Here is a 16,338-nt window from a genome sequence, read left to right as displayed (position 1 = left end):
GTATCTGTGATGCAATCTGATGCTCTTTTTGGTTTTAACTGTTTACTTAAGCACTTGGTTATAATCATTAAGCACGGCTCCAGAATCATGGGGAAACCCAAAATGGAGCAAGCTGTGGAATTCCTTTCAGAGCTCTCAAATACACTGGCAAGCAAGCCCACTTTCCTCTGGAAGGGAAGGACTGTGGTTTTCCCAGTCTGATGATGATCCCTTTTCTCTGAGTACTATGAGATCATGCTTTCTAGAGGCAGATCCCTACAGCTCATGATGACACTTCTGAACAAGAAGGAATGATGCTTTTGGGAAACAGAACCAATTACTGGCATTTTGAAAAAGTAACTCAGAGGTAGGTAGTTCTTAACTTTCCTCTAATCTCAGCCCTCATTTCAAACTTCACACTGTCACTGCACAACAGTCTGATGACTGTTATGAACAAGAAACAGATACTCAGATCAATTAGATCAATTAGAACAAGAATGTTGCCCCATCTGCCTTCATCTTTGGTTCTGAAAAGGTTTTATTAGATGCAAAGTTAAACCATGATATTATTCAGACTCCACCTCTTTATCATTTCACATGTATTTTGTAATATGGAGAATCTACTCAGTGTATAGAGAAATGTATGTGGAGTCTTTATTGTCTTACAATCTGGTATTTCATATTGCTTTTGGAGTATGTTTCAAGATACAGTATACATTTGAAAGTTTCTAAAATGTACCACATTCTAAAACTTCGGTTTTCTTTAGCATTTTAGTAGCATACTAAAATAATCCAAAATTTTTACTATTTTTGATTGCAGTTATAAATACTACGTCTATTTATATATTAAAGCAATATAAAATAGTAAGAAAAATTAACTTTTTAATTAAATTCCTTCTTAGGAAATCAATTGTAAATTTTTCTTTTTTTTTTTCCAGCACAGAGTGTCTTTTATTTTTTTGATATCTTAGCAAAAACTGCATTTCCAAAGCTCCAGATTTTAAACCCCAACTAATCATGGCACAGAATTAGTCTATTTATGGCTACAAAAAGCAAGCCTTGTTCTCATTATGCAGTAAGCACTAGCTGTTTATAGATCTGACAGTTTGCTGGAAGGGATCCAAACCTATAGTGCTATTATTCCTGAGTAAAACTTAAACAGCTGTAGTCATGTAATTCAAAACCCTGGAAGGCTGCTGCAGTACTCATTCAGCTCCAGTATACCATGAATGCAGGATGCAGCCAGTCATATAAAGGATTCTTTGCTTCTCAGAATGAAAGAAAGACGTGAACTACAAACCTGAATGCAACCTGACATTTCCAAACAGATGAGCCTGTGACAGCTTCTTCCAGAGTCCAGGTATGGTAAACCTTTGTCTGTGAATTTTCTGCAGTGAGCTAAACTCAGATACTGTAAAGTGGGGAAGTTGCTTTGCAAAAAAAAAAACAAAAACAAAAACAAAAACCAAAAAAACCTCCCAAACCACAAAAAACAACAGAAAGAAAATTATTACAAGGACATGTTACAGAGTCAAAAGAACATAAAATACCGTTGTTAAAGTATTCTGAAAATTACTGTAAAGAAAAGATGTTCAATATGAAATTGAGTTATCTTCTTGCTGATGTTTGAAAATCCTTTCTGTTGCAATTTTTTCTCTGCTCCTAGTATTGCAAATTACTGGGGAATAGCTCTATCATACAACATGTTTCACCATATGAAACCAGTATAATTTTAAAGTTATCTCCAATAACTGCAAAAGCATACTTTTTAAATTAATTGGAACTTTTTTGTGCATACTTTGCAAGTATGATTTTTCAGTATAAGTTTTCTGGACTTCCTTTGCCATTAATTTTACAAGCAGTGCCTGCTGGAAATGAAAACCAGATCTCTATCAAAGAACGTTAAAAGCTTAAATGTGCAGTTAAAGCTTCTCAAGTAATATAATTATGTAGAAGAGTACTATTAAAAGAATATGAAAAATTGAAAGAGTTACAAAAGGGAATTACCCTAAGGTGAGTCACGCAATTTTAGATTTTGATCTGTTCTTTTGAAAAACATTTCTTTATACTAAACATTAGTTAAGAGAGATCAAACTGTGTAAGTAGAAAATGTTAACCAACAGCACTCTGTAGAAGCAAGAATCTATACTCTGAATTTACTTAAGTTTCCATCTGCAGCTTTGGTTTATATCATACTGGAAACTATTCATTTTACTGAACTACATTTCTAACTGGAATAAATAACAATTGCCACAAGCACCACAAATGAAAGCATGCAGAAAATCAAAACCTAGAATTAGGACCTTCTGTTCTGGTAGACATTTAGTTGTAGGGATATAGTAATGCAGTTCTGCAAGTCAGCCAAAGCAGGCATTTTGAAGAAAGATGGGAACACCCACTGAGGAGCTGACTGCTTAAGGAGTGGCAATACTGACTTTTGGAGCTGACTTTATACTTTCAATATAGAGTGGGAAAACATGCTAACTTGAACTGAACACAAAGAGATAGGAAATACAAAAGAATGCTGTCAAAAAAGAATAATACAAAATATTAAGAAATTAAATATAAGATTACATTTCATGAAAAAAACCCAACAAGACGGACAATGTGCATCAGAACTAGATATTAGAAAATAAAGGTATGTGTTATTTCTGGTGTCTGTTTTTAAAAATGGAAATATTTTGTTCATATTAAGAACAGAAATAAAAGTATCCTTCTCTGTAGAAGCCTAAGCCTTTTTGCGTTTTAGGGTCACATCCCACAGAAATAAGTAGCAAAAATCAAACTTGGAGAAGCATACTTCAAACATATCTGATAAAATAGATAATACATTAGGAGACTGAATTTTATACTCTGGTAGTTCTAAGTTTTTTTAAAGTATATGTTGCTACAAGGTTGCACAACTTAAGACACAGGTAAGCCTTTCTTACTGCATATTGAAAGCTGTGATCAAAACCTTATAATACTTTTGAAAGGATGTTAATTTTCTTTATAGGTCATATTACTAATTTTTTATGATCTGGGAATTTTAACACATTCCTTCTTTTCCATTTTAAAACAATCTTGAGCACACAGACTACTAAAAATTCTTGTTTTGTGTTAGAGCTAAATTCTGCAGGAGTTAAATCATACTGGTTCTTCAATTAATTTTGACATTTGCAATCTCAGGATCATTGTTTTAAAGCAATCTGACAAAATCCCCTTCTGACATTTATTCTTGATGGACAATATTCATGTCTACCAAATGCAACAGAACTTTTCAGAGGGAAACTATAGCTGATTATTTGTGTTGTGAAATATGGAGGTTAAAATGCTTGTATGGAATAGTATGAGTACACTCCACTAGCTCCTTGTTCCAATAAAGGATGTCTGACATACCACAGTAAACTTCACGTGCACTATTATGAAATGCAATACTGCCATCTCTAAGCAATTTGTATTAGTTACCATATACAGAGGACTTGTGCTGAGCTAATGCTTTTGAGATGATGTAAAATGTTTATGAAATCTGTCTGCTATCAAAATCTTCACAGGACAGCAACTTTCTGTACCTCCACATAATCTCAGAAACGATGAGCTTTGCTTTTTTGTCCAAAAACTGTCAATACCAACAGTGGAATCTTATGGTTTTAAATCAGAACTATCATGTGTGACTGGGAGAGTTTCTTATTAACAAGATACAAATTAATTGCAAAAGGTATTTTAATAGTGGATAATTTTTCTTTGGTATGTGCTATTTACACATCAAAAGAAATGATGTTCCAAACTTCACCAAAAATATATGGAAATTTAAAAATACCAGCCAACATGGAGAAAACAGAGATTATAATAAGGATAATACTAATGAGGAGATGAGTGGTAAGATTGGAGACATAAAATACAAAACTTTGCCAAAACAAATGTTAGTTATATGAGAATATGGTGTTACAGACTAAGAAAAACAAAAGTCAAAATGTATTATGCAAATGCCAAAGAAAAACATGTTTCTGAGCTTTGTGGGGATGCTGTTGAAAGAAAGACATTTGTTTTCCTCATAGAAAAGGGAAACAACGTACAGTTATCTTTAAATCTATATCCATCTTTGTGATGGCTGCTGTCATGGACCAGCACATCTCTTGTCCTCCATGGCAGCTTTTAATGCAGCAATTCTACCAGCCAGGCAGACTTCAGGTATCAAGGGATACATTTAAAAACAGGAATGGGAGACTTTTGTACGATTGTAAATTCTCTGCTTTCAGCTCACTGATCTTCCAAATAAGAGTTTGGAATAAATCCTTCTTTTGCAGTTGTCACACAAGGCTTTGGCTCACACAATACACCCATCCACAATCCTCTGTTTCAAAAACAAATTATTAAGAACATATCTAACTTGCAAACTTCTTGCATCATCAGTGAGGAACTGGACATGGACAAGAAATTTTTGGGTAGCATGTTCTTTTAAAAACTTTTGTAAACTGTGCAATATATAGGGGACACTACCATATATTTTTAAATATACTAAAAAGATAAAAGAACTGCTATCTAAGTGAAATGTATGGGGCATTTCTTTAATTTTTCATAGCAGACAGAATCCTGCAAATCACTTAAAAAGAGTATTTCTGTTACATATGCCTCTAAATTTCCTACAAGATTAAAACAAATACACTTTCATATTTCTGATTAATTTTATCTTGACAAAAGTCATAGGACTATTCCATTAGTATTATCTCTATACAACAGACTTAAATAGAGAAGAGCTCTGCAGCCTTCTGGTGTCTCATCAATTCATCCTGACTAATGAAAAAAATCCAGAAGTATATTAAAATTATATTTGTATTTTTATTAATTTATCCTACCTTTTTATGCAGAGTTTCAAGGGAACAAAGCCATGATTAAATATTTTTAAATCATCATAAATTTTTATACATCTCAGCCATTTTCTTTGGAATCCTCAGAGTAGAATACTGAGAGACATCTGATGCTACTCTTACTCACTTGAAGTATGGTCATTTTATCATTTTAATTCAAGGATACATACACTATACAGACCTATAGAGCATGAAAACTTTTCATATGATTGAAAGTTAGCACATGTTTACACATTTTGGTAAATCAAGATTACTCTTAGCCAATCTAAAACCACTGGTGAATTTTATCCATGAGCTCTGGTGCATTTCTCTAACCTGTAATATAATTTACAGAATTCTTCCTGTTTAGTTCTAACTTCTAGGTGGAATGTTAGATTTGAGTAATTATAGTGCTTCTACATGTTATTGACCTGCAGAGAGGTACTACCTATAGTGTTCTATACATTGTTCCATTATTATATAATGGGAACAAATCTCCTAGTATGAAGAACATTTCACAGTAAATGTCAATATAATAGAAAGGCAAAAAGTCAGCACTTGTACATGAAAACGTAGTAGTTGAGTGCATACCTTTTGCCATATTGTGGTCACCTTGTCACTATTTCAGTTATCAGGCAAAAGGACAATCCAGATAGCTGGTAATTCAATACCAATCAACTAACTCTAAAGAGGACAGTTTGTGCTTTTGAAATACATTCCTGTAATGAAGGATTTGAGAGAGGAGATATCAGTGAAAATAGGTATGCTGAGGGAAGATAACCATAACCTGAAGAGGACTGAAGGCACGGGCAGTGATGAGAAAGCACTGGGGGGAACAGCACGATGAGGGAAAATTCCAAAACCTTCCACATGAAAGCAGCACAACCGAGGGTCTGTCCCAAGGGTCTGAACACAAACACTTGCTGCACAGGAATCAACCAGCAGGGACCAAAGTCCACACACAGATGCAGAGCTGTGATTTCATTGGGACTCCAGAGATGCAAAGGGGTAGCACGCACAAGCGGAGGGGTACACTGAATGGTTCCAGAACATTTAGGAATGACAGCCCAGAAAGGTGAGGATGGGTTGCACTCTATGCAAAGTTATGCCTGAACACATGGAGCTTTGCCTTGGAATGGATGACAAGCCAATCAAGATCTTATTTTAAAGATTAGAGGCTAGATCTGTGAGGATTACATTGTGGTAGGTATCTGCTACAAATTGCTTGATCAAGTAAAGAAGGCAGATGAAACCTTTGGGCAGCTGAAAGAAGCCTTACTATTGCTTATCCTGGTTACTCATGAGAGACTTTAACCACTGTGGCACCTGCTGGAAGAACAATATGGCTGGGCGTGAAAAATTCAGGGACTTCCACAGTATGTTGAAGACAATTTCTTGATCCAGCTGACTGACAAGTGGTCTAGGAAATACGTTTTTCAAGGGGTGAAGGAACGTGAAGAACTAGACTGGCTTTGTTACTGTGACCATGAAAAAGAGAAGTTCAAAATCCTGAGAGAAGAAAACTGGACAAACCATAGAAAAAACCTGAACTTGATAGCAGATTTTGGCTTGTTTAGGGATCTACTTAACAGGATCTCATGGAATACAGCCCTGGAGGGCTGTGGAATAATGGATAGGGTTAAAAAGGGGTTACTTTTTTGCCTCAGTTTTTACTGCTGAGGCTTGTCTGAAGGCTTCCCAGGTGCCTTGCTTGGAGCCTATGAGGAGAGTCTCTGGGAAGGAAGAAGTTAATGTCAGGGAGCACCTGAGGAAATGGAGTGAGTCAGGGTGCATCCAGGAGCTGAGAAAGCTGGCTCTTGCCACTGAGAGGCCTCGCTCAGTTTTGAAAGTTCACAACAATCAGAGGAGATTCATAATGACTGGAAGATAGGAAATGTCAGATCCATTTTCAGGAAATGGAAGATCCAAGAAATTACAGGCCAGTTGGCTCCACCTGAGTCCCTGGGAATGTTATGCAGCAAATCCTCCTTGAAGCCCCATCCAAGAACATGAGGGATTAAAAAGTCACAGCAAGCAGCCAGTATAAATCTACCAAGGGCAAAGAATTACTCACTAAGATGGTAGTTTTCTATGATGGAATTACTGGATCTACAGATAAGGGGATAAAAGCATCTATTGTGCATCTTGACTTCAGCAAGGCCTTCAGCACAGGCCATAGTATCCTTTATAGCCAAATTGGTAAAATAAAGACTGGGTAAATGGACTTCAAGATGAGTGAAACTTTGTCTTGACTGTGAGCCCAAAGGGTTGTCACCAATAGTGCTAAAGTCCCACTGGTGTCCTGTGGAAACTGGTATCCCTCAAGAGTCAGTATGGAGGCCAGGACTGTTAAATGTCCTTATAAATGGTTTGGATGGTAGGAACAGAGTACATTCTCAGCAAATTCACAAATTATTCCAAACTGGGGGATCTGTTAATACACTGGAGGCTAGAACTGCTATTCTGAGAGATTCAATCTGGAAAATTGGGCTGAGAGAAACCTCATTCAGTTCAACAAAGGTGAACGCTAAGTCCTACAGCTGGGATGGGATAAGCCCACGCAGTCCAGTACAGTCCAGACACTGGACAGAAAGCAGGAACCTACAATCAACATGACCCTGGAGAGGCACACGACCTCTAAATATTACACTGCAATTATAACATCATATAGCAAGTATTATGTTATGTAGCAAGCTGATTCCACAGTGTTACTCAAAGGACTTCATAGTAATTCTTTATCCATTCTTTGTAGTTGCTATAGCAAAGAATTTTACGTAATCTGTGAAAATTATGAGAGCAAGACACTTGGCAATAAATAGGACAGAGAAGAAGATATATGTAAAGCAGAACTAAAACAGAGTATTATAAATTAGAATCTCATGATTCTTCTGCAGCTCTTGCCTCTCTAACTTGACTATGATAAGCCATTTTTGCATCAGGTACATAAGCTGTAGCTCATCTGTGGTAATTTTTAAAACCTTGTGTGTAAATACTGGCATGTTTCTTGGCTAGAACCTTGCATGTACACTTCACTACAAAGACAACTAAACTATACCAAATTGTTTGTTTATATACCTAACACTAGAATAGACTATAAATGGATGTATACATCATCTGTCTATTAAGAACCATAATTTCTTAAAAAAATATTAATTGTATCTTTAGATTGATTTTATTACTAGAAAAATTTGCACATATCGGTGTCTTTTCTAAGAAATTGTTAATTAAGGCAGAGTGAAATATTGTTTTTCCATCAGACACAGCAATGAAAAAAACATTAAAGAGAATTAATGGAAGCAAGATAAAACTGAAAATGTTAAACTGGAAAAAAATGGACAAATACATAATGGTGATTGCATTCTTAGACACCTCTTAAAAGCTCCCAAAAATATCAAGAAATTTAGTGAGATGTCTTTAGAGCTCAAGTGTACTACTGAAGGAAGGAATAAAGGAACCTGAAAACAATATAGTATTAAAATGCATTATGAACAACTCCAAGCTCATAATAACAAAACCCTCCTCCCAAACTGGTGAAGTTTTGAAGCCTGTTTATTAAAATTAATTGAAATGGAATATATGATTTTCCCTGGCACCGTATAAAACCAAAGAGAGCTTCACTGATTATCTCTGAATCCTACTAAATTCCATTTTCAAAGTACTTGAGAACACAAGTCTTTATTTTTTATCAGGAACATTTGTGTACCCAAATAACCACAGCACTAGGAAAAAATCTTCCCTAGAGTTCATAGGAAAAGTCTATAGCCTTTACATTTAACCCCTGGCATTCAGAGATATTCAAGACTTGCAAATTCCTACATTCACCTAAAAAAACCCACAAAACCAAAATAAAAAAACCCAAACCCAACCAAACCCACATTATATTAAAGGTTAACAGCTCAAATTTTCAGCATATGACACAAGTGTATGAATTCCTCATACACATTCAGTCCATCTAGGCCAATATCCTGAACTCATGGTCACAGTAGATTACTGAAATGAAAGCACAAACCCCAAAAGTAGAATACAGAGCTGGAGTAAACTGACTTGAGAAAATGACTTGAAAACAAGTCCACACTCAAGCGCAGACTAAAACTGTGAGTTTGACAGTCACTGGATGACTTTCCCTGGTCTGGCTGTGTATGTGTTCCAGTTGTTTAGCACCAAGAAAGTTGGAATATATCAGCTTCAAACTCCTCTTTCAAACCCAACTTCCAAGATTAACTTAAATGTAAAGAAGATCCAACCTGATGCTGTTTTCCTGAATACATGAGATCCTCCTGACAAAGATAATTTAGAAATTGGTCCATGCAGTTTCCCATGTTTTATCAATTAGACCTAGTAGACCAGAGACAGTAAAAACAAAGAAACAAACTAACTAACTAACAAAGATAGGACATTAAATGTTCAAAGCATTTGTGAAGCTCCAAGTAATGTGATGATTGAGTACTTGACTGAATGCTGCATATTATGTACAAGCCTCCATGAAAATGCCCATTTCATCTGTTCTAATGTTTTACTTTTCTTCCAACACAGGGATCCCACATACCCCAGCTGTGCCTCCTCATATCTGTACAACACTGATTCAGACTATTCAAAAATTTCAACTGTTCCAGCTGTCACAGAAAATAACTGGGGCCAGCTGAATGTCAGGATGCAACTAGTTACTATTGTAGTACTACTTTTTCTTTGTAAGGCATCTGACTGTAGAAGGACAAGGAACAGGAGTTTGAAAAACAATGAAAGGGAAAACATCTTAAGGAGAGCATCTAGCACTGTTAAGCGCAATGCCCAAGGTCTAACATGTGATATTTACACTCACCTTCATGAGAAATACTTAGATTGTCAGGAGAGAAAATTGATTTTTGTGGGACCTGATTGGCCAGAGGATATAAAACACATGCTGCTAGCAAGAAACAGGATTCGCAAATTGAAGAATAATATGTTTTCCAAGTATAAAGCACTGAAAAGTCTAGATTTACAACAGAATGATATATCAAAAATTGAGAGCGAGGCTTTTTTTGGTTTGAATAAACTTACCACACTTTTACTTCAGCATAACCAAATTAAGAGTTTATCTGAAGAGATTTTTATTTATACACCCAGTCTAAACTACCTACGCCTTTATGATAATCCCTGGCATTGCAACTGTGAACTAGAAACCCTTGTTACAATGCTACAGGTTCCAACAAACAGAAATTTGGGAAATTATGCCAAGTGTGTGCATCCAATAGAACTGAAAAATCAAAAGCTAAAGCAGATAAAAGCTGATCAGCTATGTAGTGAAGAGGACAGGCAGGACCCCAGAAACATAAAACGGGAGAAGCCCGAACCTGTCAAACCAGAATTTGATTCCTCTTTGTGCCACATGTATGTGTTTCCTGTACCAACTCTGAACTGCAAAAGAAAAGGTTTGTATCTATCATTATAGCTGAATTAATGATTTTAATATTCTTGTTCCCTTACCACATTTATTTACATATTATGTACTGCAAATGAATATAGTACTAGTACTCGCTTTACTTAAATTGATACTTTCAATTGTTTTTCTCTCATAATTAGTAGCAATTAGTAGGAATTCTTTCTGCATTTTATCTCTGTTCTGCAGCCCCAATTCCACAGATATTCCTTAGTGCTCTAGTATAAGATAGCTAACAAAAATCAACCAGAATAAACCTGAGAATATTGCTTAAGTTACTGAAGGACTAGCACCTTAGCAGTCTGATTTACAACTATAAACATACTCATCAGACAAATTAAAGCTGTGCTGAAACTGCTGAACTGATAGAGAAAAGCACAGGGAGTCTTTTCTTCTTTCCAGTGTACAAGCACAAAAATAGCAATAACTTTGCCAGAAGTGAACTGTGAAGCAGGGCTGGGGCAGCCAGCTGTGCTTGCAATGCCCAAAGGAACCTGATTGCAAGGGAAAGCCATTGCATCCTCACATTTGCTGTGCAAGATTTCTTCTACTAAGTGAAGAAATTGTGTGCTTGTGTTCACAAAGAAATACCTCCCCTGTGTTCTTCTTCCCAACACGCAGCAAACAATGCAAAGTTGAAGGGCCTTCAAGAAATGTTTTTCAGACACTTGGATCCATTCCATTCCTAAATCCTTCTCAGGCTCCTAAAAGCCACAGTTAAGCCTTAAGGGTAAACCAGATGGGGTATATATCAAAACAAAAGTGCACATCTATCTGTGCTTTATATTTCCCATATTTTATCCCATGATGAAACAAAGCAAACAACAAAACAATTCAGAAGAGAATCATTCTTTAACATAACAATTCTGAAATAAGAAGCATTACTGGAAGCAGCCAGCATTGTGAGGATTTTTTCCCAACTTTTTCAAAGCTTAGCCTGCAATACCAGATCACCGCAGTATGTTTTGAACAATTAAACTTCTATTTGCTTTAAGAGTGACTTAATTTTATGTAAAAACCTCAGTGTGCCCTTACTCTTGCACCTTAATGCCAGGGACAAGCTCAGAGTGCAGTATGAGGAGATAATCAGGAATTCACAATTTCAGTATTTGATTACCGTTAAAAATGGTCCATGGTTTTTTCTTTTTTCCGTGCTGTTGAATTCCTTTCTTCTCCCTATGGCTCACTTTCCTCTTTGTTTTACCATGCAGCTGCTACATCTTTTTTGTTAATGATTTTGCTGCTTTACTGGCTAACATTTATTAATTTTTTAATGTTCACCTACCTTATCGTTCTTTGTAGGTAGGATCTTAATTATTAGATTAAAGAGTATGGTCTTAATTATCCTTCATAGGATCTTAATTATATCATTATTACTTTATGTCTTCAGTAAACTGTGCCATTGAACAAAAACCAGGCATATATTATAATCTTAATATAAGAAAAGATTGACTTTACAGCTCTCCCCATTTAGTGGTATCAAAGAGCTGAGCTGAATATATAAATATACTCAGAAACTTTTGGCACAAAAAATATTACTTTTTTTCTCTAAGTTCATAGAAACATTTGATGTAGTCTGATCTTTGTGGGAGTTTCACAGGGGTTTAGGGTATTTAAAAAATGGTTTATTGTCTTTGGTCCTAATAATGGAGAAATAAAATTACTTCAGACTCTACATGAGTGTACTAGAGGGTACAGGGACTCCCTCCTTCAGGTCAAGAACTAAATATATCAGTCCAGAATTTCCTGAATGTTTAGCATGGACACAGTGAGTATGTTCCAATATTTTTTAGGAAGTACCAGATCTACTGTGCATATGCTTAACAGCTGGATGCAGATATCCCATGGATATTTGGCATTTCTGAACATATGGTAATCTTTGATGAAAGCATTGTACTTACTGTCTTTGTATATGATTACTGTACAGCAGATGCACAATTTCATTGGCATTTTCATCAGGAATTGGAGTATAATGCACACAAAATCCCAGGAAAACACAAAAATTTCTCTAAATCTGCATGGACAAGATTTCAGAGTAGAAAAAATGGTGCATCCGTTGCCAAACCAGTAAGATGACATGAAAAGCTGCAATCCATTATTGCTTTACTATGGAGTGGATGCAAAGACAAGCAGTGTACCAGAGTATGAATATCTCTAAAGTGGTATGACAACAGGTCATACCTGAGCTTTCAGTTTATGCCAGAAAGCTTATGAAAGAATCATCTTAAAAAATACATTTAACCACGTGTATGTTCTCTTTTTTGAATTATTTGCTTATATCTCACCAGATCAGTGACATGCCAGACCTCTCAGTACTCCAGAATGAAATACCCTATGCCCTTGATTCTGTTTTACAAATAAAAAGAAATAAAAACATTTGGAAGCAAAAGCAATTTCTGTTTGCTTTTCTGCAAAGAATTTGTATTTACAAGAACAGTTAAAAAAACTCTGCTTTCTAGTACTGCCAAGTCCTCCAAGTCTCTAAATTTAAGCATTATTTGCTTTCATTTGGTGACAAATAGGCCCTGAAACTTTGACATCTGCACAAGCAGGAAGTCATCCAACCACAGCAGGCTGGAGTAATTATAATATTTGTGTATTTATAATACCAAAGCTCTGCTTATAATCAGATAAAAGAAAGGAAGACTCTGATATGTTGCTTTAGTCTCAAAAATACCTGATTCATCAGACATCTCCAGAACATCAGAAGTACTGTGACCACACAAATTTCAGTACAGATCAGAAACTACTTGCTTTCATTCAAAGATGGTGAAATAAGAGATATTGCTCATTTTTCTGTAATGACAGTGCAGAATTAGAACTCTCATTGAGTAAATATAATCCTAGAGATTTGGTTTATTAACATTACCCTGAGAGGATTCAAACCACAGTCTGCACTTCTCAAGCATGTGCCCTGACTACTGGACTAGGAGCTATTCTTTCTGGAACTCTTTTGCAAGGAACACTGTAAGGATATGAACACAGATGACTAAGAGCTCCATGGCTACTTTGGTTACAAATGATACAATTAGGATAGAGAAGTAGACAGAATGCCACTATGCTGCCTGGATGGATTTTTATATAGTTACTCTGGTTTCTTTTCTTTAAATGAGCAAGCCCTTCACACACACTTTTTGTTAGTATAGTATCTTCAGTATCTACTCTATCCCTATGTGAATGGTCTAGTTCTACTAAAATAAAGATATAAAACACAGAAAGAGCCTTTACTTTGCCTTCACTATAAGAGAATAATTTCCACATGTAAACAAAAATTAAATTTAGAAGTTGAAAAAATATGGTGACACTAGTAGAGGGAATAAAAGGGAAAGAAAACACAAAACAGTGCTAGACTGACAAAACTCTGTCTGGCATGCAACTGTGATAGCTATGCAGTAAGAATAATCTAAAGCTGATAAAAAGCTATGTCTTTTTCATTTTCTAAGATTTAAAGAAAGTTCCAGGTAACATACCTCCAGATATAGCTAAACTTGATTTGTCCAACAACAAAATAAGACAACTACGAGCCAAAGAGTTTGAAGATGTCAGTGAACTGAAGATATTAAACCTAAACAGCAATGGAATAGCTTACATTGATCCTGGTAAGAACAATTTTAAATATTCATTAAAAAGTGATTTCTATTTTATTAATTATAAACTTTGATCATGTCTCTATCAGATATAAACATGGGGGGAAACAGATTAAAAATCTAGAGGCCAAAAAAAAGTAATAACTGGGTAATTATGAAAATGTTTTCCTGTAGTAGATAATGCATGTTTTTCCCATCAGAGATATGCATGTTTTTTTCTAAGCTATCTTCATAAGGTACCAATAACTATTTTTCTATTGACTAGCTGCTTTCTCAGGCCTCAACAACTTAGAGGAGCTGGATCTATCAAACAACAGCTTGCAGAATTTTGAATATGGAGTACTGGAAGATCTTTACTTTCTGAAAGTACTGTGGCTGAGAGAGAATCCTTGGAGATGTGATTACAACATCCATTATCTTTTTTACTGGCTGAAGCATCACTACAATGTTCACTACAATGGCCTAGAATGCAAAATGCCTGAGGAATATAAAGGATGGTCTGTTGGAAAATATGTTCGAAGTTATTATGAGGAGTGCCCAAAAGACAAGCTTCCCATTTATCCAGAAACTTTTGATCTGGACAAAGATGATGAAGAATGGGAGCGACACAAAGAGCAAACAGTTCAAACAGTAAAGAAGCACGGTGTAATTGTCACTGTGATAGGCTAATAAGGGAACTCTTTTTTTTAAATTACATTTAAATATCTGATACTCTGAAAAAGAAAAACATGCTGTTTACATTTTTTGCTAATTATACTGATTGTTTGTAAGACTATCTGCCTTCAAAGATTTCTGTGTATTGCAGATAATAACTACAGAATGGCATTAGTTATCCAGCATCCTTAATCCAGTAATTGTTTCTGATGATTTGTTCTGGACACTCTTGTGAAACATTTTTGGTAAATATTTGAAACTATGCAGCAGAAATCGATAGACAAAAATGTACATAATGTGATGGGGAGGAGCTATCCTATGTATGAACACATCTTATGTGTTCACACAGAAACAGCTGCAGGATTGTGACCAAGACACCTTTTTCTCGAATGTATTGACAGTTCTTTGTATCTATCAGTTTCCTGAAATATTCCCAGAAAGCATTTCTAAGATTTTTGTATTGACTTCCTCTTGTTTCATTGTATATCAAAAAAACCAAACTGAAGACTAACCTTAAATACAATTCTAGAAAAACAGGAATGGCAGTTGTTATACTGATTAAGATTCAAACACAGAAGGTGGGTTCTACTTACTGATTTACCAGTGTTCCTGCTCAGTCTTGAGTGAATAACTCAGCCTCTTCTGCACCTGAGTTGCCTTAAAGCCATGAGTAGCCAAGACATGGTTGGTTCCCAAACTCCAGTTCCACATGTTCATAATTGCCTTGTTTGGGTTTTGAGGTAGGTAGAGCTGAAATCTTTCTAGGAAGAATTTTAGGTTGTCATATCAGTTTGACACAGATTACATGACATCACTTCCAGGTGACAAGGATCATGTGAAGGATGCTGTGGTCTGCATCCAACACTCCAGTGCCCATCCAAACTGTATGCTTTTGAGAGCTCACTAGAAGTGAGGACATTCTCACAGGTTAGTCTAATACTCTAATACACATAACCACAGGTTACTCTAATACTACAATAATGGAGTTGTACAAAAGCCTCAGCTAGGTAGATGATATCTCTAAAGATAAAATTCCTTTCTACATAATACACTTAGGACAGTAAGAAATGCATAAGTGCAGGGTAGATATTCAGGGCCAAAACTTTAAATTTCTCTTGGCTTTAAATTTACCTTGGAAGAAGTTCTGGAAAACTCCAGGGAGAAAATTTGCTCCTTTAAAGATCTGCAGACAATTGCAGTGTTTGTGCATTCCTCTGGTGCTTTTACCACAAGCCCAAAAGGTCACACATTTTGTTTTTCAAGTGCAATACAAAGCACTCAGTGCTTTTGTGCTAACAAAAAGAACAACATAAAGGAAAAATTCAGGAGTTATTATGGGTGGTAGGAATTCCAAAGAATCTCAAAGCAAACACATCCTATTATTAACTGCATTCCTTCATGTCCCCCTTTATTCAGATTAAGAATATATTTAATGGTGCTTTACTGATAAAACTGAATAATTTAGCCATTTCTTCCACAACATCTTTCAAAAACTTTATACCAAAAATACAACAGTATCTGACTCATCCCTGTTCCTGGAAATATCTTAAGTATTATCTCAACTATTAAAGGTTAATCCTGAAAAGATGGAACAGAGAGGAAAATCCCATTTGGCCAGCTATATTCACTACATGGGGTATATTCTGGAAACTTGAAAGTGCTGAAAGTAAAAAAAAAAAATCTGGCACAAGCAGTAGCGGGCATTAAGTGAAGTAGTCCTCCTCCTCTCAGATTCTGAAGGATTATTTCAGTAGAGAAGTACTGAGATTGATTGAAAAGGACAGACAATGAAACCACAGCAGAACATCTGTTACTGGCAGCGCATTCAATGGAGAAAAGCTGAGTAGGAAAGAATGCATTTATAAACCATAATAAG

At 35.7% G+C, this 16,338-nt stretch overlaps 2 protein-coding genes across 2 annotated transcripts in view; one reads left to right on the top strand and one right to left on the bottom strand.

The window, feature by feature from the left end:
* The window catches only part of FBXL13 (F-box and leucine rich repeat protein 13), a 59,781-nt gene that overhangs the window by 32,634 nt on the left and 10,809 nt on the right, over window positions 1–16,338 (bottom strand). The window contains 3 exon segments of the mRNA XM_029958069.1: window positions 1,273–1,409; window positions 4,646–4,734; window positions 8,575–8,627. Coding sequence (XP_029813929.1) covers window positions 1,273–1,409; window positions 4,646–4,734; window positions 8,575–8,627 — 279 coding nt within the window.
* Window positions 286–14,996, top strand: LRRC17 (leucine rich repeat containing 17). The gene is made up of 5 exons (XM_018068207.2): window positions 286–346; window positions 1,253–1,339; window positions 9,339–10,213; window positions 13,665–13,820; window positions 14,074–14,996. The coding sequence occupies exons 3-5, from the start codon at window positions 9,457–9,459 to the stop codon at window positions 14,475–14,477; spliced, it is 1,317 nt and encodes a 438-aa protein (XP_017923696.1). The 5' UTR covers window positions 286–346; window positions 1,253–1,339; window positions 9,339–9,456; the 3' UTR covers window positions 14,478–14,996.

Source organism: Manacus vitellinus, unplaced genomic scaffold (assembly GCF_001715985.3).
Source record: "Manacus vitellinus isolate BGI_N305 unplaced genomic scaffold, ASM171598v3 scaffold_13_pilon, whole genome shotgun sequence".
Taxonomy (NCBI): domain Eukaryota; kingdom Metazoa; phylum Chordata; class Aves; order Passeriformes; family Pipridae; genus Manacus; species Manacus vitellinus.
This window is presented reverse-complemented; position numbering and strand designations above follow the sequence as displayed.